This window comes from Candida oxycetoniae, assembly GCF_023343755.2.
Source record: "Candida oxycetoniae strain CBS 10844 chromosome Unknown scaffold24, whole genome shotgun sequence".
In the NCBI taxonomy this organism is placed as follows: Eukaryota; Fungi; Ascomycota; class Pichiomycetes; order Serinales; family Debaryomycetaceae; genus Lodderomyces; species Lodderomyces oxycetoniae.
The window spans coordinates 1-25,581 of record NW_026055446.1 but is presented as its reverse complement, the minus strand read 5'-3'; the positions used below and the strand labels follow the sequence as shown (position 1 = coordinate 25,581).

Here is a 25,581-nt window from a genome sequence, read left to right as displayed (position 1 = left end):
GGTACAAATCTCGACAAGAAAATACTACAACATTTTCGAGCGACACTTGGTAGCTGTTACTGATTAGCTTCTTACAAGACTATCTCGCTTTGCTCGAGAGTGTCGATAGTAGAGCAACACTTTGCAGCTTGTTACAAGACTATCTCGCTCTGCCCAATAGTGGAGGAAAAAAAATGATTTTTTTTGGTATAAATTTATGATTTTTTTCATACAATTTGATAAAAGTTATCAGTTAAGGTTGAGCTCATAAAATGTCGGCTTGACATTTTTTCTTTAAGAAAATTGGATTTTATGTTTGTCGTGTTTGTCGTAAATAAAATAAATTTAGGACATAAATTTCCGATTTGACTCTCTCATAGATTTGTTTCATACCCCTAAGTGCAAGGAGATCTCCTAAAAAGATTAATTAACAAATTGATGCCATTTTGAGAGGTAATTGCTCCATATTTGGTAAGGGCTGGTTAAAACTTTATTATGCGTTCTCGTTTGTTTTCCCCCACCGTATTATGAATTGCTTTTATTGATCCCATCGACTGATCTGACTCCAAACTCTAACCACCTTCCTTTCTTGTTGTAGAACAATTAAAACTCGTTATTGTTGATTTTGTGATGGCTCTCTATATGCAATCATTTTTTCTTTGTCTTTTTTTTTTTTTTTTTTAATTTTTCTGCTTGCAATAAAATTCTCAAAAAAGAACAAATCAATCTGAATCTGGTAATTAAATGATTCTCTATAAATCTTATGCTACTAGTCACGGCTATCAATTTGAAGAGGTGATCAACACACTCCCCCCCCCTTCTTCCAATTCTTATTTATTTGAATGGCTCGTTCATATACTATTATATATCATCAGCTCCTAGATAAAAACAAAATTACCTCCAGTACTCTCTTTTCTCTCTCTTTGGGCTGTAAATAGTAAAATTAATCAAATATTATACACGGGGTTTGATTGTTGGTGATTTGCTAGATCTGACCATTATTCGATAAACAATCTCCTTAAATTGTGCTTGTTATAATCTTAAAAAAATGTCGTCGACACAAAGATATGAAAAAATATTACAAAACAAAAAAGCCTAAAATAAAAAAAAAAATACGAAGGAATTGAGTTAAAAAGATGGAAAGTTTCGAGCTATTCTTTTTTTGGACATTGTAAGATTTAACAAAGAAATGGCTTGCCAAAAACATCTTATCAAAAACATCCTAAATCCTCTTTTCTTATTTGACTAGCAATTGGGCATTGTTCCCTTACATATATAAGTTATTCAAATTTCTTTCAGAAAAAAAAAAAAAAAAAAAAATTCAAGATCAAGATCCATAATCTCTCTCCCCCCCTTCCCCCTTCGATATAATCCCGCTCTCTTAGCCACAACAAAAATTTAAAGTGTCCTTATACTTGCGTGGGAATTGATATCAACTCATTTTAAAAAGACAAAATTGTTGCGAAAATTGAAAAAAATTCTAAAGTATTCCATAAAAAGTTCCTTCAAGTCCCTTCCCCCCGCCAACCCCCTAAGATCGAACCAGCTATTTTGCCCTTTGCCTGCCCGCTTTTCCTTTTGATCACTTTAAAATCTCCATCTGGCTTACTGTAAAATACAATGAGTTTGGTTCAAGCAATGGTTATCGAAAAACATTTAAACACAGTACCCCAAACCAGATCTCAAAGTTTCGATTTGAAAAATGAAGAAGGAAAAACTTTATATAAATCAAATAAAAGGTCACTCAGTGACGATTTAAACATGTCCGGCAAAAGATTTAAAACGGCTCCATTATCATCATCACCTCCACTGCCACCACAATCATATGATTTAAAAACAATAAATTTCAGTTCAAAGCTAATTATTAACAACATTCTTAAGAAACCAAATGCATCTTCTTCAATCTCCATGGGTTCTCCATCTAAATCTTGTTCACTGTCTCCATCAAATAAGTTGGTCAGCTTGCTAGCTTCTTCCAGTTCCTCACTGACTTCACCCGGAAGTTCTCCCAAACTAGAAAAAATAAAACTAAAATTACCAAGTATATCTGACGCATTGAATAACCCTAAATCATCAATAACAAATACTTCAAGTTTAGGTTCAAGACCCGAGCCTATTATCCCCACAGTTTCATTGGACTATTTCGACACTTACAAACCAAACGATGAAAACTGGAGGTATGAACTCTTGGATAAAATCACTAAAGACTCTAAGCATTTCCACTTGAATCAGTACAACTACCTTAACAAAATAAAACCCAGCAACAAACCGCATTTCGACTCGAAAATCAGCACTAAAATACAGCATCCAACATCTCCTCAAGGTCCAAGTAGTACAACAGTCAATCATGGATTTGGTGAAAACACAGGAAATAAAAGGATAAATTTTCCTTTCGAGTCAAATTATACGTATTTAAACCAAACTTATATGAAAGATGTTCAAAACTATCCTGAGTATCTAGAATTGGCACAATCATTGATTAAATTATCGGACTCGAAAGTCGCCCCCAGGGAACAACAACAACAACAGCAACAACAGCAACAACAGCAGCAGCAGCAACAACAGCAGCAGCAGCAACAACAACAACAACAACAACAACAACAACAACAACAACAACAACAACAACAACAGCAGCAGCAGCAACAACAGCCACAACCACAACAACCACAACGGCAGCCTCGAACCCCAATTCATTCTAGTGCTAACATTTACCAAACCAGTGTGCCACAGCACTCGTCGCGTTTCCCGCAAACAAGTCAAAATTCATACTCTTGTGAGACAGTTCCCGCTACTGCAGCTGCTCTACCCAGCATTCAGACTCTTTCATATATCCCCGCTAAGCATTTTCCTCCTGTACAAGAACATCATCGAATGAAGCCGATTGAGGCTACACCTTCGCAGCATCATGTCATTTCGAGCCACAAATTCATACCAATTACCCCCCTATCTACAAAAACAAAAGCAAGGTCCGAAACCATGTCATCGCCGCCCTCACATTCTTCTCAATATCATCAGTATCATCAAAATACAACAACGCGAGTTTGTATATCTTGTGGTCTGGAGCAATCGCCATGTTGGAGACCTTCGTGGTCTATAGAGGAAGGCCAATTGTGCAACTCGTGTGGATTGAGGTATAAGAAGACTTCCGCTCGGTGTCTCAATGATAAGTGTAGAAAAATTCCTGCAAAGGGAGAATGGTCACTAATGCAAAGCAAGGGAAAAGTCTATTTTGATGACAATGTGAGCGGATACAGCTGCTTGGAATGTGGATGGAGAGTCGAAGTCAATGACTAGTTATCATCTCAGCATATAGGTACCCCTTTATTTCCTCTTTTCACAATCACCATAATCAAGTATTACTAAATCTTCTGCACCACCATAATCAAGTATTACTAAATCTTCTGCACCACCATAATCAAGTATTACTAAATCTTCTGCACCACCATAATCAAGTATTACTAAATCTTCTGCACCACCATAATCAAGTATTAATAAACCCTCTGCGAGTCCTACTATTAGGGGGAAAGAAAGAATTCTCTAACAAAGTTTATCATATATAGAAAAAAAAGAGTATACAAAAAATAAAGAGAACAATTTAAGAAGAAAAAAAAGAACGACAATTTCTTTACTAGTGGCAATTGTCTTTTTCCTTTCTCTCTCCATTCATTGAATCACGCAAAAGAAGATGTCGGATATCACAGTGACCATAAAGTCTTCCGGAGACAAGAAGTATGAAGTGACGTTTGATCCTAAAATCACCATATTGGAGTTGAAAGAATTGATTGCCGAGAAATCGTCAATCGCTGCTTCGAGTCAGCGTTTAATTTACTCAGGTAAAGTATTGAAGGATGACCAAACAGTAGAATCTTATAAGGTGCAGAATTCTCATACAATCCACATGGTAAGGAGCTCTAATGCTACTTCTGCAAATTCTGGTGCCACCGCCACCGGTGCCGGTGCTGGTGCTGCTCTGTCGTTGGGAGCAGCATCAGGAGCAGGAGCTACTACAACAACAAACTTACAGCACCAGCCTGCATCAAATATACCATCAAATATTGCCGCTGGACAAGGATCATTTAACCCATTGGCAGATCTCACCGGTGCACGTTATGCTGGATATGCTCAGTTACCTTCTGCTTCGCTTTTTGGACCTGATGGTGGAATGAATGCGAACGCACTAAATCCAGATGAGTTGAACTCGGTTATGTCTAACCCAGCGTTTCAGGAACAAATGAATGCTATGTTATCAAATCCACAGATGTTGGACTTTATGATTCAACAGAATCCTCAACTTAGAGCAATGGGACCACAAGCTAGACAAATGTTGCAGAGTCCGTTATTTAGACAGATGCTTACCAACCCCGAGTTGATGAGATCTGCCTTGCAGATGGGGCAACTAGGTGGTGGTTCAGGTGGTAACCTCTTTGGCGGAGCAGCAGGCGGACTTGGCAGCAGCTTCCCAGCTCCAGGGGCTAACCCGACAACAGAGGGTGCAGCAAGTGAGACCTCAGAAGGTAGCGCCGATAATAGACAGGTTGGTACTAATGCTAATAGTGGTGGTGCTGCAGCAGCAAATCCATTTGCAGGGTTGTTCCCAAGCGGAGTACCACCTTTTGATCCTGTGGCGTTATTTGGAGGAAATGCAGCCGGAGGAAATATTTTTGGACAACCAGCTGCTCCACAAGACAATAGACCACCAGAAGAAAGATATGAGAGCCAATTACATCAATTGAACGATATGGGTTTTTTTGATTTCGATAGAAACATTGAAGCCTTGAGAAGGACAGGCGGAAGTGTACAAGGAGCTATTGAATATTTGTTGAATGGTAATTAGTAAAGTAAGTAGATGTCCCTTTTTTTTTTTGAATTATGTGCTCAATCTCTTTTGCTTTGAAAAGAAAAAAAAGAAAGAAAGAAAAACAAAGATTGAAAAATAGGTATTGATATTACCTTTGGGTTCAAGTCAAGGCATGAATTTCTCACGGCAGACCCCTGTGGAGGAGGTTCAGTTTACTAAAGTTATAGCGATATTGTTACAATTCAAGGAGTATCGAGTTACAGAGTTGTTTCTTACCCAGCTAGTTGCTTTGGCCTCGAATTACATAGATGACTTGTTGGTTCAATTATTGGGGTATGCCCAATTGCAAAGACGTCGAAAGCCAGCTCTTTCAGACATACGAATACTTTTCAAGCTCAACAATGTCCCAACTCGAGACTTGGCACATGAAATAGATACAACGAGACATTTTCCCCAATTGTATCGACAGCAGATTCAAGATGTAATGAAAGAAAGCGCGGTGCAACAAGACGAGAGTATTGAATCGTTACCATTTTTCCAAAACGAGCACAATGCTATTGCTGCTGTGGTACCAAATTTACGAAAGAAACCCAGCTATGTGCCATCGTATCTACCTGACCTTCCTTCCGATTACACGTACCAGTCGACTCCTATATATACGCAACCGTTGAAAGATTTGAAGCAGCTTCGAATAAAGTTGGTGGAACAGTCGAGGATGACTGAGAAGTATTTGTATGAGCTTATTGAGAACGATGACGTTGAAAACAACATAAAGACAAATTTTGAGAAAAAGTTGCAGGAGATGATACAAGATGAGAGTAGTAGGAAAAAGGATAGTGTTCTTGAAGAGGAGGTGCATGAGAAGCAACCGATTGCAAATGAACAACATGAAAGCGAGCAAGACCCAACCATTTTCAAGTTTGATTTTGAGAAATATGCTCGACAACGAAAAAACATTAGGTTGAAAAGAGAACGAGAGTTTGAAGCCAAGAGGAATTTACGAGACTCAAATGTGTTTATTAAAGCAGAAACCTACTTTAGCCCATATGCAACGAAGAAACCCACAAAAGAGACAAGTATATATTTCAAAAATGTCCTAGATGAGGAATTTGAAAAAGTGATTGTTTCCCTAAGACTAAAGGAAATGGAAAAACAAGAGGCAGAGATGAAGGAAAGAAAACAAAGAGAAGAACGTCAACTTCGAGAGAAAAATGAAATACAATTTGATTTTTCCAATTTTAAACGACATTACAGCAGTGACAGTAACAGTGATAGTGACATTGGTAATGACATGTTTAATGAGGAAACAACTGAATTTCTGTGAATAACCAACTGACCAGCGACACTATCGACACTATCGAGCGGAGCGAGATAGTGGAGCACACTAGCTTGATGAAACACTAGCTATCATGGAGCACACTAGCCTGATGAAACACTAGCTCTGATTAACACTAGCTCTGATTAATACTAGCTGTCACTATCGACACTATCGAGCAACACTAGATAGTGGAGCACACTAGCTTGTTATGACACTGATTAGCTTGATAAAACAGCACCTCTGATTAACAATAACTAGCCTGTTGCAACACTTGGCACTGTTCTACTTCTGCTCTGCTTGTGCTCTGCTACTGCTCTACTTCTTCTGGTCTACTTTTTCCGCTCTTTTGCTATTCTTTTCTACTTCTTCTTCTCTACTATAGTGGTATAACTTATATATCTATAGAAACGATGCAACTCGTGTCACCAGCCAGTGCTGCTCCACTATCAAGCAGAGCGAGATAGCGTCGTGAGTAACAGCTAGTAAGTGCTGCTCTACTATCGAGAAGTGCGATATAGCGTCGTGAGTAACAGCTAGTAAGTATGACTACACTATCTCGCTTTGCTCGATAGTGTTGCTAGTAACAGCTAGTAAGTGCTGCTCCACCATCTAGCTCTGCTGGATAGTGTAGGGAGGAGCAGTCTATAGTGTTATATCTACATAGTAAGTATGACTACACTATCTCGCTCTGTTCGATAGTGCTGTTCGATAGTGTCGCTCAATAGTGTCGCTCGCAACCGTATAATTATTGGTAATTCATTACCAATGCATATAATTATTGGTAATTGATTACTTATGCGTATAGAAAAGCGACATTATTTTTTTCTCTCCCCCTTGATGGACAGAATTGTTCCTTGTTTTTAATTTTTTTTTTTTTTTTTTTTTTTTTTTTTTTTTTTTTTTTTTTTTTTTTNTTCTCTCCCCCTTGATGGACAGAATTTTTCCTTTTTTTTAATTTTTTTTTTTTTTTTTTTTTTTTATGTTTGCTGTGTCTTGTATTTCAAATCCTATTATATATATATCGCTCAATAATGCATTAGTATCACGAATATCCCGAATATCGATTTTCTTGAATAAACTCGGTTACAAAAGGCTTGTTAACTTGTCATGACGGTTATCATTGGGTCATTGTATGTATTGACATAAGGACCATAATGCCCAAGTATGTGTACTAACGATAAGGTCCCTTTTCCAGATTTTTGCCCTATACAATTCACTTTCAAATTGCCAAAAACCAATATGAAATATTACAAAGTGAGAATAGTTCAAAGTTGGAGAATTTAAAGATATCCAATGCTTCAACGGTGGAGTCAGATGATGGTGTGAAATCGATGCTTTCCAGCTCGTGTGGGTCAATATCGTCGCCGCCTATTTACTCACACACCGTGTCCCAATCAATCATCCCAACGCTTCCACGCCATCAGCTGCAGCTTCAACAAGGCTCTTCGATACTAGAAGATCAAGCACAGAAAGCGAGCCCAATTATGGAACGAGGAAACCTTTCTTCGCTTCGTGCAGACACTCCGGAGGGGTTTTTTTATCAGAAACGTGTTGGTGGTCTTCAACGCAATCCTTCAAGTTCGTCGTACACACTCTCTCCGACACCCTCGATCAAGCACTCTAGTGACCTTCATTATATCCAACCAAAGTCACGCTTGAGTAACTTGAAGTTTGAGAGTTCAATTGTGGATTCTAAAGTACCCGGTGAATCCCATGGATCTCCTGCATTGCGGATAAGCAGATCATCCACCAATTTAGCAGCCGCAAATCAAAACTCATTATCGAGACCGCAAAACTATAGATCCAATTCTTCGTTCATGAAGTCTTCTTCACAGGGTGATACAAACAGGACACCCACATGGCATGCTTCTACTAGCCAACAGCAACAGCAACAGCAACAGCAACAGCAACAGCAACAGCAACAGCAACAACATCAGCAACAGCAACAACAACAAAAGCGGCAACAACAGCAACAAAAATACGGCTTCATCATCAACGGAAATAGTAGTACTAACTCGTTAATTTCAGAAGAGTGTAATTCTAATTTTGAAGACACTGCTTTAATTCCCTCTTCGCTCGAGGATGAAGATGAATATGGGTTTGAAAAGAATTTCAAGAATTCGATAGCTCGTAAGACCTTAGCTCCCTTTGGAGGCTTTTCCAAACCGGGAATAGAGGAAAGCTTATGGAATGATGATAATATTTTTGATACAGCAGAATGGTCTGTTGTGCCATCTGATGACGGCAATGGCTCGTTGACCAAAGCCATTGACATTTCAGTCAAGAATCAGATCGTCAATAAATGTAGATGGGTTGGTATTGTTGCCATGCCTAGCGACACAATTTCCCCCAAGGTTAAAGAAAAGATTGCTTCAACATTGGCTGCGGACTTTGACTGTGATGCTGTTTTTCCTGATGATATTACATTTGAAGGGCACTACAGGTCATTTTGTAAGCAAATTTTGTGGCCTACTTTACATTATCAAATTCCCGATAATCCCAAGTCGAAAGCTTTTGAAGACCACTCGTGGGGCCATTACGTGTTGATGAATCAATTAATCGCTGATAAGTTGGTAAAATCCTACTTGGAAACTAATGGCGAGCGCAATTTTGAAGATTCAGAAAACGTGGTGTGGGTGCACGATTATCATTTACTACTTGTGCCAAAAATGGTTAGAGAGAAATTGCCACGCGTGAAAATCGGATTCTTTTTGCATGTTTCATTCCCATCATCTGAAGTATTTAGATGCTTAGCACAAAGAACCGAGCTTTTGGAAGGGATGTTGGCTGCAGATTGCATCTCGTTTCAGACAAATGAATACGTTCGCCATTTTTTCCAGACTTGTAGCAAGTTGTTATCTGCAGAAACCAGCGATAACAATGTCATTTTCCAAAGTAGAAACACATTTGTCAATACGATTCCGGTAGGAATTGATTCATCATCCCTTCGTGTAATTGTCAATAGTGATCCTGTAAAAGAGTGGAGGCGGTTGATCCGAGAAAGATGGGGCAGTGAGAACTTGATTATTAGTAGAGACAAGTTGGATAGACTAAGAGGTGTAAAACAGAAACTTTTAGCGTACGAAAAGTTTTTGACTGAACATCCTGAATTTATTGAAAAAACAATTTTGATCCAGATTTGTATTGGAACAAACGCCGACCCCAACTATGAGCTGGAGATAATGAAAATTATCTCCAGGATTAACTCCTTACCTGATAATATCTCGATTACTCAACCCGTTGTTTTATTGCAGAAGGATATAGACTTTGATCAATATTTGGCATTACAGTGCGAGGCCGATGTGTTTGTCGTGAGCTCCATGAGAGAAGGTTTGAATTTGACTTGTCACGAGTTTATTACTGCTACAGAAGAAAAGAAATCGCCTCTTGTTTTGTCAGAATTTACTGGATCTGCCTCGTTGCTAGCTTGTAATGGAGAAGGTGCATTGTTGATTAATCCATGGGATTTGAAGAAATTTGCCGAGGTGATACATGAGGCTTTGGTTATGAGCAAAGCTGAAAAAGCTAAGCGTTGGGAGAATTGTCATCACTTTGTGTTGACTCAAGATTCTAAACACTGGGTGTCAAAGTGTTTGGAAAGTATCAATAGAGCTTGGGATTTAAATAATGAAAGGTATAGCAAGTAAGTACTTCACACACTTCTTTTCCCCCTCCTCCTCCTCCCTATACAAATTGCTCATCCTTGTAACTTTTTAGCGCCATGATATTCAAATCTTGAAGGTTGTTCAAGAATTCGTTATAATCCTTTCTATTTAGTTTATGGTATCTGTCCCAGTAATACTCTACAAACTCATCCTCACTAATGAATTTTGTATTTCTATCACGATTTACGCACCATATATTCTCTTTTGATCGCTTATGACTCTCTCTTTCGTCTTCCATTCGTGAGATGATTTGTCGTTTTGTTAAAAGGTGAGGCTTGGTCATATCGGATTTATCTCGCATACTGAATAGTTGATCTTCAGTTACGTTTTCGTCCACAAACTCGCATCTCTTCAACAATTTGTATCTCTCAATTTGTGTATGCCTTTTTTTCTCTAAAAGGGTCTTCCAAGCAGACACTAAAGAATCATCAGTATCTAGAATTTGAAATTTCGATGGACACAGTACATTTTCTCCATTCTCTTGAAACTTTGATGGACCCGGTACATTTTCTCCATTCTCTTGCAATTTCAATGCACACAGTGCATTTTCTCCCCCCTCTTGGTCCAAGATTGTCATATCCTCCTTTGTTAAAGACACTTGTTGGAAATTCACTTGATACTCTCTACAATCAATGTTGAAATGTCTAGAAATATTGCTCAAACTCTGATATGCATTTTGAAAATTCGCCGAGTTTTCTTTGGGACATATGTTTTCAATAATCTGAGGCAAGGCAGTTTTCAAGCTTTCAAGATAAGCATTATTAAACTTTGTTTGATTCTGAAAGCTTTCAGCAATGAGCAACTCAATAAACTGGAAAATAGTCAGTTTCGTATTAAGGTCTAACTTGGGATCTTCAATAACTGTCAAAATCGTCGGTACTATGTAATCTTCCTTGTCAGCATTCTTCAAAGCAAAGTAAGTGGCTTTAGTTAGCTGTTGATACTGTGGAGTTAGGTTTCTAAGTATAGTCGTGAATTGACTGGCCACTTCAAAGGAGTCCATTATCGTAGATATCTACAAGATTTGTCCTTGGAGCAAGTTTATTGATAAATTCATCTCCCTTCTTACGTGTAGGTGCAAAAAAAAAAAAATTAAATTACCCAGCTAACAAACTTTATCATCACCGATGATGAAAAAAAAATGAAAAAAAAAAAAAGGCAAAGGGGAACATCATCTATCCATCATTAGTAGACTCTTGCAAATATGGGAAAGTCGGGTAAAGGTAAAGGTGGTAAGAATAGAAGAAGAGGAAAGAATGACAATAGTGGTCAAAAGAGGGAGTTGATTCTTAAAGAAGAGGGTCAGGAGTATGCACAAATTACCAAAATGTTAGGTAATGGAAGAATTGAGGTACAATGTTTTGATGGGGTTAAACGAATGGGACACATCAGAGGTAAAATGAGAAAGAAGGTTTGGATGGGCCAGGGAGATATAATTATGGTGAGTTTGAGGGATTTTCAGGATGACCAATGTGATGTAGTGCATAAGTACAATTCCGATGAAGCAAGGTCTTTGAAACAATTGGGTGAGTTGCCAGAGAATGCAAAGATTAACGAAACAGACACATTTGGAGCCGATGATGATGAGGACGTTAACTTCGAATTCGGTGGAGCTGATGAAAGTGTTTCAGAAGATGATGGCGAGTTAGACATTGATGATATATAAAATTGCTTCTATTGCATTAAGAGAAGGAAAGAATGAATCAAGAATAAAAATGGGTTTGTAAATAGAGGTATATATATATATATATAAATACAATCCAAAAAGGCAAGCTCTTTTTTGATATATAAAAAAAAAAATTCTATAACTTATTTTCAGTCTTTTGTTTTGTTTTGTTCTGTTTTCCTTTACTTGTTATCTTTATACTTTTCTTTTAATCTTGTTGTCTATTGTCTATAATCTCTTGAATCTCCATCATCACTCCCTAATTCAAAACTGTCGATTCTTCTTAATCCAACCACTTCCTCACGGTCAAAGTCAAACGATCTGTCTACTTGCATCGACCTTCTAACAGTAGAAAACCCGCCAACTCCATTATCCAAAGGAGCCATGTCTTTTGAACTGTGTAATCCAAATATTTCACGATCTCTGCCATCACTTTCTTCTCTCGAAATGTTCAATAGGTAAACCCCGCTGAAAATGATCAAAAATCCAATTAATAACGAGATAATGTTAACTGCGGAGGAAGTATTGAAGCCTCTAAATAAAATGAACGATGCTGCCAAGGTGAATGTAGTGAAGGTAACGTAATATAACGGGTTCACAATTGAAGTGTCAAATTGATCCAACGCTTTATTAAAATAGTTCATTTGAGTCACAATACACACTGCAACAACAATTAAAAATAAATATGTGGAAACATGGGTAAATTGGTTATTACCCCCCAAAGTCAATTTCAAAGCAATCCCAAAAGCCTTGATAGCCATAACCGAAATGGATCCTACCGAAGAACATATTGACAAATAAATCATGGGGTTGGTGTTTCCAAATTTAGGAACAATCTTGTAAATCATAAATACAGAGTAGAGACCAACTGCAGAGCAGTAAAATAAAAAGCCCGGTTTAGTGGCATACCCCAAGATTTCGTCAACTGTTTCAACTTCCTTATCTGGTGGGGCATGTAGAATAATAATCACAGAGCCCATTAGACAAATTGCACAACCCATTTTACCCAAGACGCCCAATTCTTCCTTTAAGAAAATGGCTGCCAAAACAGCTCCAATAATAACCGATAATGCACCCAAGGGAGTAACCAAAATCGCCGGTGCAAAAGTATAAGCTGCAAAATTCGCAATCTCTCCAATCGCCATCGTGATCATGCCTCCCCACCATATCGGATTCTGCAAATAGTCCGAGGCTTGTACCGTGCCGCTGCTACTGCCTTGTTTTTTGCGAGCGGCCGCGTCTATTAGACCCTTTTTGGTAATTATAAATGAGGTTCCAATAGCTAGTGAAGACGACATAGCCAACACAAGTCCTATGTATTTATCATCCATTTGGTCAGTTTTAAATTATTGTTTTTTATTATTTATCTCTATATCAGCATCAACTTTGGGGTAAGGAAAAATATAAATATGTATACAGCAAGCTAGATTCACCGAATCAAGGGAGGGGTGGATTTGATACGTGGGGATTAAATGAAATATCATTTAACGTGATTTTTTTTTTTTTTTGGGTTCTCGTTTTCTGTGTGCGTGTACTGTGCAGAATTTTTATCAATAGCAAAATTTTTGTTACAAGGTAAAAGGTGTGGTTACACTAGAGACAAGTAAGGAGTAATTGTTGAATGCGGTTGTAATATGGCAAAACTGAATGGCTCTGTGCAAAGCCAATATACGTCACATGTCACATATTTGGGATCTTTCAGATTGACTGTAAAATGTTTCTTTTCTTTTTTTTTTTTTTGTTTTTTTTTTTTTTTCTTTTTTGTTACACTAAATTTTTCTGGAACATCTTTTATGTTATTTCGCAGCCATTGGATTTTAATTAAATCTTCAAAGTCCAACTTGTGTTTTCCAAAAGAAATTAGCAATCTTTGACTGAAACACTTTACAAAACAAGGGTAAATGACGATTTACAAGTTCTGTGTAACCGAGTATCTAAGAGATTTTTACCATTTTTACATTGCCTTGCTTTCAAGGGCGAATTCCAGGATATCAAGGCGAGCAAAACGATGGCTTAAATTGATGAGAGCTCAGAATTCGTCAAGGGAGTTTTTGCTAATGTGCAATATCTTGACAATTGTCACGGGTTTGATTTGGATTTATCTTTGGTATCAAATGAGCCCAAAAACAAAACAGGCCTATATAACAACCATTGGCATTTCTTTGCTCAAATATGGGTTTATCTTACTAGCACAGGTGAAAACCGTGCTAACTAATCCTACTACCAGATCTGGCAAAATCAGATTGGTCTCCAGCGCAAAATCAACAAGTAGTGAAAGTTTACTCGCAAGGATCTTGAGACAGGAAAGTACTTGTATGCTTCTTTTCGCATATTCAATATTAGATTCAGCACCGAGTTGCTACAAATTAGCACTCTTGACTACACACTCTTTTGTTGGGATACTAGAAACTGTTGAAACAAGAATCGTCAATTTTGCAGATATCGCCAAATTCTTCCTTGGCATGTTGGAAAATATCGTTCTTGTGGTTTTTTGGTGTGAGTCTTTTGAAACTTTGCACTTTAATAATTCCATATGCTTTACATTAGCATATTCCTTGAAGCTTGAAGAATCGGATACTGCAACCAGATCACTACAGCTTGCTAAGGCTATCTACTATTTTGTGCATGGGAAATTCCCAAAAGAGGATACCATCCCGGCAGAGAAGGCAGTGGTATTGCAAACTCAGAGACCTGTTTCATTCGGATTTGATTGCTTTAGTATTATTAGTGATCTAAGGTAAAAAAAAAAAAAAACCAAAAAATAAAAAATGAAAAAAAAAGAGACTATTCCTCTATTATTTTGTCAAGTCATCTTTCAAACCAACTAACCTCTGCCATCCGGAGGAACCCTCCCATGTATTTTTTCCTTTTGACATTAGTGACCTAACAGTCATCCTCGACTTGTACCTCCAATCCTTACACACTAAATCCCCCGTGCCATACTTACCAGGAAGTTCTCCAAGAGACTCAAATGCGCTCACTAAATCAACACATGCTTCAACGACTTCATTCCAAATCTCTTCATTGGAGTCTAGTTCTGTATTGTGCACCATTGCCCTGTATGCTTTTTCATGACACTCCAACGATGCCCACGGTTTTTTTCTCCACAACTCAACACGAGCAACAATTTTCCAACATCTTGCAGATGAAGTAATCATTCCAGGCAAAATATTACAAATAAGATCAATACACGATTTTTGGAAATGGGATAATCTAGACTCCGTTGGGTACTCTGTAGATACGAGAATTTCAGATAGTTTCTCTAAAACTGGCACATCAATAGCGGCATTTCCTTCGTTCTTTTTGATATTCAATAACTCTCGACAAGCAAATAGCACATCATTCCACTCGTTTAGTTGAACAGCAACATTCATGAAATTTTCATAAATTCTCCATGACTTTTTGTCACCGCCACAACGAATGGCCTTTTTCAACGCATTGAATGCAGGTTTTGTTCTGTTTAGCTTTATCAAGGCACTAGCCAAGTTGGACCATGCGTAAGAATTACTGTCATCAAGGGAGACACACCTTGTAAATGCTTCAGACGCCAACTCAAATTGTCCACTCTCCAATCCGCAACAACCATAAAAAAACCAATTCTCATAGCTCAATGGATTTGAAGATAAGCATTCAAACATGTTTGAAATTGCAAGTTCTAGGTTTTTGCTTCGCCCAGACCCAGCGGGAGGAGAGTAGTAGTAGTGGGATAACGAAGCCTTGGCCTTGGAGTACCGCGAAATCTCCCATGCTTTTTCCCATAACGCTGGGTCTTGTTTTATATCGCCTAGGATTGAAATTGCTCTAGCGTCGTTTGGATTCAGCTTGATACGATTGACTAATATTTTTTCTGCTTCATGTTCACGATCTGTTGCAGCGTAACATAATGCCGCTTCGCAATGTAGTCCTAGTCGTTCATAAATCTCAAGTGCCGATTTAACAACTCCCAATGACATGTATTTTTCTGCGAGCTTGACATCCATTGACCATTGAGGTAATAATGGTAACTGGTGTATAAACCTCAACCTCAATGAAGCTTGCTGGTTGGAATCGGCGGCTTCTTCTTCTTGAGGAATAAGTCGTGACTTGATCTTAAGACCCATCTCTTCAACTAAAGACGTCATTTGTAATATTCCTCTTTCTACCGTCTTTGACCTTCCTGTTTCAAGTAACGATCGTTCCCAAAGAGCTCGTGAGTATAAAAGCCAGTTCAAGTGGCCGGGCTGGGCATACAATATTCTTTCCACCAACGCTGACAACTCCTCGTTAACTAAAGGATCATTCATTGGCGCAGTTTGTTTGATAACAATTAATCTCAACAACAACTGCAAAACATCGATATTATTTAGTGCCGGTTGATTATTTGGATCTAATTCCTTCAAGTTTATAGGGATATCCTTTTGCGTCATTGCAATAGGAAGTAACTTATTCTCCTCCAAATTTATTTTCAACATATCATAATCTATTTTGATCTTTTTGCTTTCATTTTCAATTTCCATGTTGAGATCATCCAAGCCTTCATATTCAGGTTTCTCCAAAAGTATATCCGAATACATTTGGAAAGTCTCGGGCTCGAATATACTTGAGTTATTGGTGTTGCTATCGTCGTCTTCGTCGTAAACTGTTTTTTGCGAGCTCTTAGCAAGTACAATTAATCCTGACGTGTAAAACTTTTGAAACTTTGTTCTTTTTGCTTTTGCCCCGGAAAGCAACAATTCCAAACCAGAAATCTTTAATGCCTCGACTAATGGGTCAATTGCCCGATGTTCCGTTTGAGCCTGTATGTGAACTCTCGACTGTTCCAAGGAAAACTGGATTCGAAGCAATTTTTCAATTTCACTCTGTTGACCTGTAGCAATTTTGTTAATAACCTGGTTGTTTAGCAAAATCGAACATATGGACAGTATGATACTAGCAGGATCAGACAATACAGAAGCATGAACCTGATAAGCACGGGCTCTCCACCAACAAAGCGAAGCTTTGCTCATATCCATCTCGCTTTGTTGAGAAAAAGCGCCAACACAACTCAATATATCCTCACTCTTTTCCACTACTGATTTGCTAAATATCGACAACTCCATAGGCGTATCAGATAACCTCTCCAATATCAACTCAGCTATGATTAGATGAATTGGGTCCTGCATTAAGTCGTAGCCTTGCAGTCCCGCAAATCCAAGAGCTTGAACTGCATCCCGTTGTATTTGCTCTTCATCCACATGTGGAAACCATAAAGCTTCAGTTGCAATTCTACTCATTGGTGGACCCGTAAAGTTCACTTGTACAAATAGCTGCAAAAATGCAATTGCATAGCATTGAAGGCTGAACCAGTATTTCTCTCCTGTAAGTTTGATACTAGATTCTACTAAAAGGTTAACATATTCCTGAAGAACTTCACCAAGACTTTTCGCTGGGTACTGAGAAAGTACCGTTTGAAGTTGAGGTAGAGCCGAAATTTCCTTAAAGTCGCTACTTTCGATCAACTTGAAATATCTACCCTCGAGAATTGCTTTCGTGGGTATTTTGAATCTATAATCTTCACATTCTCGGTACACATCGGGCGGAACGAGGAGAAGAAGTTGAGCCAATTGCTCTTGTACTGAATCCATCCCTTCTATAATGTCCTTCATTGCAAAAAAAAAAAGAAAGAAAAAAAAAAAAAAAAAAAAAAAAAAAAAAAAAAAAAAAAAAAAAAGAAATGAGATGATGATAAAGAAGGAAAAAGTTGATAAAACTATTGCAGCGATTAAAAAATCTATTTCAATCTATCAAGCTCCAAAGAATGAAAGTCTCTTTTTTGATTCGTAACTATCAGCTCTGTTAAGCTCACCTGATCTTCTTCCCTTTGGATGTTTCAACGAGTTTCTAATTTTCATTCTACTCAATCTCGACCCATTGTCTAAGTTCTCATCATCCGAAGCAAAATCTACAACTTCCTCTTGTAGCACAAGCTGTGAATTAGAAGAAAACCTCTTTGATGCAGTAGATTTGTGGTTATTATTGAGACTATCTATGGGTTTTTTTTTCACTCCTGGCTCAATCAAGTCTATTAAATTTGGTTCCAAAGTAGAACTCGGTAATGCAACATGTTGTTGTTGTTGTTGTTGTTGTTGTTGTTGTTGCTTTTGCTGCTGCTGCTGCTGCTGTTGTTGTTGCTGATGTTGTTGTTGCTGTTGTTGCTGTTGTTGCTGTTGTTGCTGCTGTACTTGTTGTTGCTGCTGTACTTGTTGTTGTTGCTGCTGTACTTGTTGTTGCTGCTGTACTTGTTGTTGTTGTTGTAGTTGCTGTTGTTGTAGTTGCTGTGGGTTACTTTGTACGAGAGGGATGTTGTTCAGGTGTAAATTGGGTGTGTACGGTTGTATGAAGTTGTTTTTTGGAGAAATATGCAATGTGTCCCTTTCCAAAGGCGCAACGTTTCCAAGTCTTGGAGAAAGTTGAAAATCTGCATGTCGTTGTGGTTCTACTATTGGACTCTTGCTTTCAACCACCTCAGCCCAAGGATTGAACCCTTTGTTGCTCTCATTGTGAAAAGGATTATTCTCCACTTTTTGTGCTGAATGTTCAATTGAGGGTATATCCTCATTCAGTTTCAAGGACTGCACTGTGGACTTGATTGGTGGTGGTGAGTTATCACTTACTGCAATGTGTTCTAATGAAGGGTACCTTTCTTCGGCATCTTCAAGTTGCTCCAAATCAGAAAAACTATCTTCGTTGTCCAGGCTGAACCCGAGAAGAGAATTTGGCGATGCCTGAGTTTCGTCAACTGGTTTACTAATGATTTCTGTGCTTTCCTCAGTTGTTGGATCGGCAACAGCAATCATCTTTTGTTTTGTTTCCTGTATTGTCTCGGGTTTTTTTGTCTCGGTCACTGTTATCTGAGGCGCTTGGGATGGTTGTACCAGAGGTGAAACGATAACCTTCTCCATTGCAGCTGCTGCATTGGCCAAACTTTGCTGTTGAGCATAAATCTGTTTCTCCCGCATAATCTCTGCTTGTTTCTGTAGTTGATACTCATGCAATGCCTGAAAGTTGTAAGGTCCGAGTTTGTAAATATCCTTCAACCCCAACAATTCAAAGTTGATCTTTGACATTTTGCAAACCAAAATGAGTACCTGGAAAATATTCGGCCGAAATAATGGATTCTCTTGAAGCATTATTATGATTAAATTTTTGAGGTCTCCAGAGAATTGTGGCAATGAAGGGAACTGAAATGAAGCATGCAATATCGCCATCTCGCCGTTCGCCTCAAACGGGGTGGTATAATAACAAAGCTTATACAAAAAGCACCCAAGTGCCCAAATATCTGCTTTCTCATCAATTGGCAATTGTCGATACAAGTCAATCATTTCTGGAGACCGGTATTGCGGTGTAGTATGGTACAAAATGTCATGGCTTATAAATTTGAATTGCTGTTGATCTTGAGGCGGCATTATCGGCACAGAGGTTGATCCAAAATCACACAACTTGAAACTGTCTTTGGCATTGATCAAGACATTTTCAATTTTCAAATCACGATGGATAAGTTTGTTCTTGTGCATTTCGAAAACCCCCTGGGTCACGTCTAACATTATTTTGAGGATCTCAGGTTCGTTTAATTTTGTCTTGATTTTGGCATTCATGTAGTCTAGTAACGATCCTCCGGGACAAAGCTCCATTAACACTAATACTTGATACGTACCATTCTCGAGTTTTTCAGCGTGTGAGTCATAGTACGTGACAATATTCCTCGCATTGCGGAAAGTCTTCATAACCTCTACCTCTTTCCTCAACTGATTTAATCCATTCTTGTCTGGCACAATTACCCTTTTCAAACAGGCCGTCCAAGGGTCCTTATCTGTTGATATGACCAAGACTTCATATATTTGTGCAAATCCCCCTTCCGATATATATCTCACAACGGAAACTTTCTGTTTCCCGACTTGCAATTCCGTCTCCTCCTTGAGTCTTGGAAGTGTCCCCATGGCTGATAAAAGTGTATAACGGCAAACTCTTTCTCTATCTTTCTCTCTCTCCCTCTCAGGTTGAGACTTTAATATGAATCATGGAAAAACAATAAAAGGAAAAAAAAAAATTTATTGAACTAAAAAAAAAAAAAAAAAAATAATTAGGAGGGACGAACAAAAGGATGATTGATCTTGGCCATGTAAATAGTACATGAGGTGGAAACGTGGCGAAGGTTTGTATAAGAAAGAGGATGGTAGGAGAAGAAATTATATTAAATATAGTTATACGTTGTAGGTGATTTGTTTCAAAGTCAGACGAATCCTTGACTAGTTAGAGTATCTTTCGGCCGAGGGGCTTACTTCCCAAGGAACATTCATCTCCCATCTAGCGTGTCGGTGCTAGTGTGCTCAACTTTCGAGCAGAGCGAGATAGTGGAACAACACTCAGTAGCTTGTTAAAACGCTATCTCGCTCTGCTCGATAGAGGAGCAACACTCAGTAGCTTATCAAAACGCTATCTCGCTCTGCTCGATAGTGTCAGTTGTAATCAAATAGAGAAAGTCGTATACTACTATATATTATTATTCCTGACTCAACTAATATTGAAGTAGGAACGAAATAAAATATTTGTACCTAAATAGTTGCATATAGACAGTGAATTGAAAACTGATTTGTAAATGCACAGGATTAGATGTGATGGAAGACAAAGACTACTATACAAAATAGATTAAACCTAATATAAGTCTGGCTTCCTGTATCGGCAATAGATTTCATCTTGATTAGCAGGCATTGCAAGAGTGAGTGGTAAAAGGTTTTGATGGTTCTCGGTTTATCATCCAAAAATAAATTTACAGCCGATACTTCAAACTTGTAGATATTTTTTTTTTCAATTTCTTTTTTTTTTTTTTCAAGATTTTCCATTTAGGTTGATTTACCATCCACAAATGCTCACGTTCTGCCCCCATTGTCTGAATATGCTCATGGTATCGCCAGGAAATGACCATATGAATCGGTTCTACTGTGCGACGTGTCCTTACGAGTTTAAGATCAGTGGGTTGCGGATGTATGATAGGAAGAAGCTAGATAGAAAAGAGGTGGATGATGTATTAGGAGGAGAAGGTACATGGGATAATGTTGACCAGACAGCGGCACAGTGTCCTATAGACACATGTGGTGGAGACAAGGCATATTACTTTCAACTACAAATCAGGTCTGCAGATGAGCCGATGACGACTTTTTACAAGTGTGTGAAATGTGGAAACAGATGGAAGGAGAATTGAATACTATACACGAGAGTCTACCCAGTGGAAGTCCTCTGGGATTTCAGGACGTACAACAGTTCTTGATAAATGGTGATCAAGATCGCTTGACAATGAGCTCAAGACGTCAGATGAGAAGGAATGGTCATCCGAATAGGAACTCAAGATATCCGAGTCGTTAACCACTGCAGGGACAGGAGCGATACCCTGGGAGTCTTCATGTATGAAGCCTCCTACGATACCCTTTTCATTGCATAGTCTCAGTAACCTTTCCTTATCGCAGTTTGCAAAGTAAACTCTGAGGACGTTTTGTTTGGACAAGTATTTGATTGGCAACTCGCCCAATTCAAAAATGCTGGTTAGATCAGCTTTGAAATCGTTTAGTTTTTTCTCAAATGTCTTTATGTTGAACAAGATTTCATCTAGGGTGTCTTGAGTGAGAATTGTCTCATTGGGAATGGAGAAGGTGAAGTTGACTGGGAAGTCAATGTGGCAATTGGCAACAGCATTTGAGGTGGACGATGATTCAGTTTTAGCAAGCGATAACACTTGATGGTGGATGCGTGCTGATAGCGAAAGGTTTGGTTTCGAGTGTAGAGGAGTGCGCTGTTGAAACTTTTTCCATAAGATCTGCAATAATGGGTAAGTTGGGTTTAGGTTGAACTTTGGTGTTTGAAAAAGGAAGAAGCCATAAAAACGAGGCCTTGAAACAAACTTGATAAGCTGCGGCTTGTTGTGGAGGATCAGCGATTTGTAGGAGGTGAAGAGTGTATATTGGAATGATTTGTAGAATGTGGAAAAGTTTTGAAGTTTACCAGAACTAGATCTTTGTCCCTCTGCTGAGTGTTGAACCTCCGCTGAGTGTTTTGGCGATTCTCTATGTAGACTTTGTGACAACACATTGATCACTTTATGTATGCTTTTGGAGAGCTCTCTTGTCTTTGAGGAGAGTGCCTTTGTGAAACGAAGCATTATTGGAGATGGTGTAGTAGGATGAAAAAGTGGAGAAAAATGGAGGTTTCTGAAAATAAAGTAAGTGCATGTACACGTGCTTGGAGGAGCTGTAGATTGCTACCAAACGAAGACATAGGATGCAGAGAAGAAGAGGATGCGGTGAAGGATACACAATAGATGGATAGGGATGTAAATTTTAAAGCAAATAACAAAGCTCATTACATGTGTGTGTTTATGGATGCAGGGCATTTCATTGAATATAGTGCAAGGAGAATATACCGAAATAGAAAAAGGTCAGTTTGGATGATATTGATGCAAAAAAATGATATCATCGGATTTATGACGGGAATGTGACAGGAGTGTGTAAAAAATGAAATGTAATTTTGTGACGATTTTTTTAGTTGGAAAACAGCGATCGAGTGGAAAAATTGGTGTATTTGATTGGATAATAAAAAATTGTGAACTCTTTGAATGCTGAATAAAACTTTCAAGAAAGGGATTGAGTAATATATTGTCATACAAAGATGTCTTGGAAAACTATGACCAGTACTTTCTAGATATGGTAAAAGGATTTTATGTTTATTTGTTTTGGTGGAATTTTGAGCCGTAAAATTTCATCATTAAATTCCCAGAGTTTAATTAACCGCAATTGTTTTAATAAGGCACTACACAGTCCCCAGGTGTGTTTCGCCGTGGGTCACTTTAGGTGTGAGGTGTGTATGAGAAGATACTAGTTAAGGATGCATTAATGAACATAGAAGAGGCCAAGAGAGATGATGTTAGGATCTAGTCAAGGAGATTGGAGAGAAGGTGAGGGGGTGGTACAGTAAAGTTGAGGAGATGGGAGGAATCGGGAGAGGTGACTATGAAAGGAGAAGGTAGGATAGTATAGAGGAGAGTATAGAGTGAGGATGGGCGTGGATACTATTATTGGGATCTTAGAGAGGGAGAAGTAGATATATTGAGGTTGCAGAAGTTTATCTCAAAGAGTCGTGTTGAGTGAGGAGGCGGGGAAGAATATACAACCCCAACGAGTCCACCTCCCATTGCTCTTTTTCTTCCTTCATTTATTGTAACCATGAAAATCAAGATCTTTTGATTAATTACGCTTCAAGATTTTCCAAAAAACAACAAAAAGTCAACAAGAAATTACAAATTATAAAGCATTTTGGCAAAAGTGCAAGACAAAACAAAGAATAACTGTGTAGTCCTGGACCTTCTCTGGCTGTTTCAATAAATAATAAATAAAAGGAGACTACTAACCAGGACTAAGAATTGTGTGGTTTAATTTCGATTTCGATTTTATTATTATTTTTTTCTTTTATTTTTTATCGATTTCGTGAAAACATCTTATTATTTTCTTTTTCTTTCCACAATCAACCAATAGATCACAGTATATGAACCTGGAGTACAGGGGGAAAAGAAAGTTATCAAGAAAAAGAGAGAAAGATGGGCTTGCAATGTTACCGTAACGGGAAGATCACACCAACTTCAGGAGGAATAGGTTTGTTTTAATATAAAAAGATGAAGGATTCCAGGATTTCAAAGATTTTCTAGTCTTATGTGTTACCCTTTTAAGTCCTAGATTTCTACTTTCAAGGGAATTAGAGTCTTTCTTTTGATACACTAGAAGCCAATTTATGAAATCAAGCCATGAGAATTAGTTCGTTGACTGGTCTCTTAGCCCTTGGTTCAGGATTAGTATCTGCTTGGGACAAAAATTTTATAGTTACATCACAACTTAATGGTGGTAATTACTATTTAACTCAACCATTCCCACCTGATAATCGGGTTTATTTGGTATCAGAAGTAGAAGCAATAATTTATTTAGGAAGTATCACTAGGTTTAAATTTGATTCAGAGCACAATTTAGTTTTCTTGGATGATGAAGGATCTAAGGTTGCACATGATTCGGAAGATAATTGGTTAAAAGTTCTTCCTACTGGAGAGACTCCAAATCCTTGGATTATTTTCGACTCTGAGGCTGAACAGAGCGAAATATATTATTCTTTTCCATTATATGCCTGTTTCTCAAATGAAGTTCTGGGACGGCCACCTTTCGTGATTCAACTGGAACCAGGTGATGATTGCCAGGATTTGACCTTACGTCGTATTGATCTTCTTATTAATGAAGAGCCAGAAGAGCCAGTCGTTACTGAAGAGCCAGAAGAGCCAGTCGTTACTGAAGAGCCAGAAGAGCCAGTCGTTACTGAAGAGCCAGAAGAGCCAGTCGTTACTGAAGAGCCAGAAGAGCCAGTCGTTACTGAAGAGCCAGAAGAGCCAGTCGTTACTGAAGAGCCACAAGAACCGGTTGTCACTGAAGAACCACAAGAACCGGTTGTTACTGAAGAACCAGAAGAGCCAACAGCAACTGAAGAGCCAGAAGAGCTAACAGCAACTGAAGAACCAGTTGTCACTGAAGAACCACAAGAACCGGTTGTCACTGAAGAACCACAAGAACCAGTCGTTACTGAAGAACCACAAGAACCAGTCGCCACTGAAGAACCAGAAGACCCAGTCGCCACTGAAGTGCCAGTTGTCACTGAAGAACCAGAAGAGCCAGTCGCCACTGAAGAACCAGAAGAGCCAGTTGTCACTGAAGAACCAGAAGAGCCAGTTGTCACTGAAGAACCAGAAGAGCCAGTCGCCACCGAAGAGCCAGTCGTTACTGAAGAACCAGAAGAACCAGTTGTCACTGAAGAACCAGAAGAATCAACTGCTGAAGAACCAGTTGTTACTGAAGAACCAGAAGAACCAGTTGTCACTGAAGAACCAGAAGAATCAACTGCTGAAGAACCAGTTGTTACTGAAGAACCAGAAGACCCAGTCGTTACTGAAGAACCAGAAGAATCAACTGCTGCAGAGCCAGTTGCTACTGAAGAACCAGAAGACCCAGTCGTTACTGAAGAACCAGAAGAATCAACTGCTGCAGAGCCAGTTGCTACTGAAGAACCAGAAGACCCAGTCGTTACTGAAGAACCAGAAGAATCAACTGCTGCAGAGCCAGTTGCTACTGAAGAACCAGAAGACCCAGTCGTTACTGAAGAGCCAGTTGTCACTGACGAACCAGAAGAATTAACTGCTGAAGAGCCAACAGCAACTGAAGAGCCAGAAGAATCAACTGCTGAAGAGCCAGAAGAGCTAACAGCAACTGAAGAACCAGAAGGGCCAGTTGGCATCGTACAACCTTTTGAGCCAACAGCAACTGAAGAACCACAAGAACCAGTCGTTACTGAAGAACCAGAAGAACCAGTTGTCACTGACGAACCAGAAGAATCAACTGCTGAAGAGCCAATAGCAACTGAAGAGCCAGAAGAGCAAGTTGGCATCGAACAACCTTTTGAGCCAACAACAACTGAAGAACCAGAAGACCCAGTCGTTACTGAAGAGCCAGTCGCCACCGAAGAACCAGAAGAACCAATTGCCATCGAACAACCTTTTGAGCCAACAGCAACTGAAGAACCAGAAGAACTAGTTGCTACTAAAGAGCCAGCTACATTGCCAACTGAAGCAATTAACCCATATGAACCATTTATACTTCTTACATTATTGGAGGATGAAATTGTTAGTTTTGGAACAAATGAAACACATATTACCTTGTTGAATGGTGTTGAAGCCATCTTTAACCTTGTTGACGGATACCTCACGATTGGAGAGCAATATGTCCACGTTGAATTTGATGGAGCGTTATCCGTCGGTGATGTGGGACAAGCTGCACAAGGATGGGGAGTTGAAGGAAACACGATTACTTTTGATGCTGCGATGAAACGTCGTACTATTTTGAAGCGTAACGAGCCTGTGGTGTTCTCAGCATGTCCTGCTGATGTAGGATTTGTTGTCTATGTTGGCTCTGATGAAGGTTGTGTTGTACTTGAAGTTGTTGCTGTTAATAAGGCAGAGGAAGTTACTGAAGAAGCAGCTTCCGCCACTGAAGAGGGAGCAGCCGTCACTGAAGAGGGAGCAGCCGTCACTGAAGAGGGAGCAGCCGCTACTCAAGAAGCTTCC

The 25,581-nt window shown here is 38.8% G+C and overlaps 10 protein-coding genes and 1 pseudogene across 11 annotated transcripts; 6 read left to right on the top strand and 5 right to left on the bottom strand. All coding sequences in view use genetic code 12, as the record gives it.

The window, feature by feature from the left end:
• Positions 1–1,599: 1,599 nt before the first annotated feature.
• ASH1 (DNA-binding transcription repressor) lies at positions 1,600–3,273 on the top strand (the record flags this gene model as incomplete). The annotated part of the gene is made up of 1 exon (XM_049324108.1): positions 1,600–3,273. One exon carries the CDS (start codon positions 1,600–1,602, stop codon positions 3,271–3,273), a length of 1,674 nt encoding a protein of 557 aa, XP_049180062.1.
• A 391-nt stretch (positions 3,274–3,664) lies between these two features.
• KGF56_002836 (ubiquitin domain-containing protein DSK2) lies at positions 3,665–4,813 on the top strand (the record flags this gene model as incomplete). Its single annotated transcript, XM_049324107.1, has 1 exon — positions 3,665–4,813. The coding sequence occupies one exon, from the start codon at positions 3,665–3,667 to the stop codon at positions 4,811–4,813; it is 1,149 nt and encodes a 382-aa protein (XP_049180061.1).
• Positions 4,814–4,949: 136 nt separating this feature from the next.
• On the top strand, positions 4,950–6,101 carry KGF56_002835 (uncharacterized protein; the record flags this gene model as incomplete). Its single annotated transcript, XM_049324106.1, has 1 exon — positions 4,950–6,101. The coding sequence occupies one exon, from the start codon at positions 4,950–4,952 to the stop codon at positions 6,099–6,101; it is 1,152 nt and encodes a 383-aa protein (XP_049180060.1).
• A 1,101-nt stretch (positions 6,102–7,202) lies between these two features.
• TPS3 (trehalose 6-phosphate synthase/phosphatase complex subunit) lies at positions 7,203–9,742 on the top strand (the record flags this gene model as incomplete). The annotated part of the gene is made up of 2 exons (XM_049324105.1): positions 7,203–7,225; positions 7,291–9,742. 2 exons carry the CDS (start codon positions 7,203–7,205, stop codon positions 9,740–9,742), a joined length of 2,475 nt encoding a protein of 824 aa, XP_049180059.1.
• Positions 9,743–9,779: 37 nt separating this feature from the next.
• Positions 9,780–10,763, bottom strand: KGF56_002833 (uncharacterized protein; the record flags this gene model as incomplete). The annotated part of the gene is made up of 1 exon (XM_049324103.1): positions 9,780–10,763. One exon carries the CDS (start codon positions 10,761–10,763, stop codon positions 9,780–9,782), a length of 984 nt encoding a protein of 327 aa, XP_049180058.1.
• A 201-nt stretch (positions 10,764–10,964) lies between these two features.
• Positions 10,965–11,426, top strand: TIF11 (Tif11p; the record flags this gene model as incomplete). The annotated part of the gene is made up of 1 exon (XM_049324102.1): positions 10,965–11,426. The coding sequence occupies one exon, from the start codon at positions 10,965–10,967 to the stop codon at positions 11,424–11,426; it is 462 nt and encodes a 153-aa protein (XP_049180057.1).
• A 221-nt stretch (positions 11,427–11,647) lies between these two features.
• KGF56_002831 (uncharacterized protein) lies at positions 11,648–12,757 on the bottom strand (the record flags this gene model as incomplete). Its single annotated transcript, XM_049324101.1, has 1 exon — positions 11,648–12,757. The coding sequence occupies one exon, from the start codon at positions 12,755–12,757 to the stop codon at positions 11,648–11,650; it is 1,110 nt and encodes a 369-aa protein (XP_049180056.1).
• A 1,028-nt stretch (positions 12,758–13,785) lies between these two features.
• On the bottom strand, positions 13,786–17,050 carry KGF56_002830 (tetratricopeptide repeat-containing protein; the record flags this gene model as incomplete). Its single annotated transcript, XM_049324100.1, has 2 exons — positions 13,786–13,987; positions 14,370–17,050. 2 exons carry the CDS (start codon positions 17,048–17,050, stop codon positions 13,786–13,788), a joined length of 2,883 nt encoding a protein of 960 aa, XP_049180055.1.
• A 138-nt stretch (positions 17,051–17,188) lies between these two features.
• On the bottom strand, positions 17,189–19,381 carry AKL1 (serine/threonine protein kinase; the record flags this gene model as incomplete). Its single annotated transcript, XM_049324099.1, has 1 exon — positions 17,189–19,381. The coding sequence occupies one exon, from the start codon at positions 19,379–19,381 to the stop codon at positions 17,189–17,191; it is 2,193 nt and encodes a 730-aa protein (XP_049180054.1).
• Positions 19,382–20,646: 1,265 nt separating this feature from the next.
• On the bottom strand, positions 20,647–21,594 carry KGF56_002828 (uncharacterized protein; the record flags this gene model as incomplete). Its single annotated transcript, XM_049324098.1, has 1 exon — positions 20,647–21,594. The coding sequence occupies one exon, from the start codon at positions 21,592–21,594 to the stop codon at positions 20,647–20,649; it is 948 nt and encodes a 315-aa protein (XP_049180053.1).
• A 730-nt stretch (positions 21,595–22,324) lies between these two features.
• Positions 22,325–25,581, top strand: KGF56_002827 (annotated as a pseudogene). The gene is made up of 2 exons: positions 22,325–22,365; positions 23,235–25,581. Coding segments are annotated over exons 1-2 (2,388 nt in total).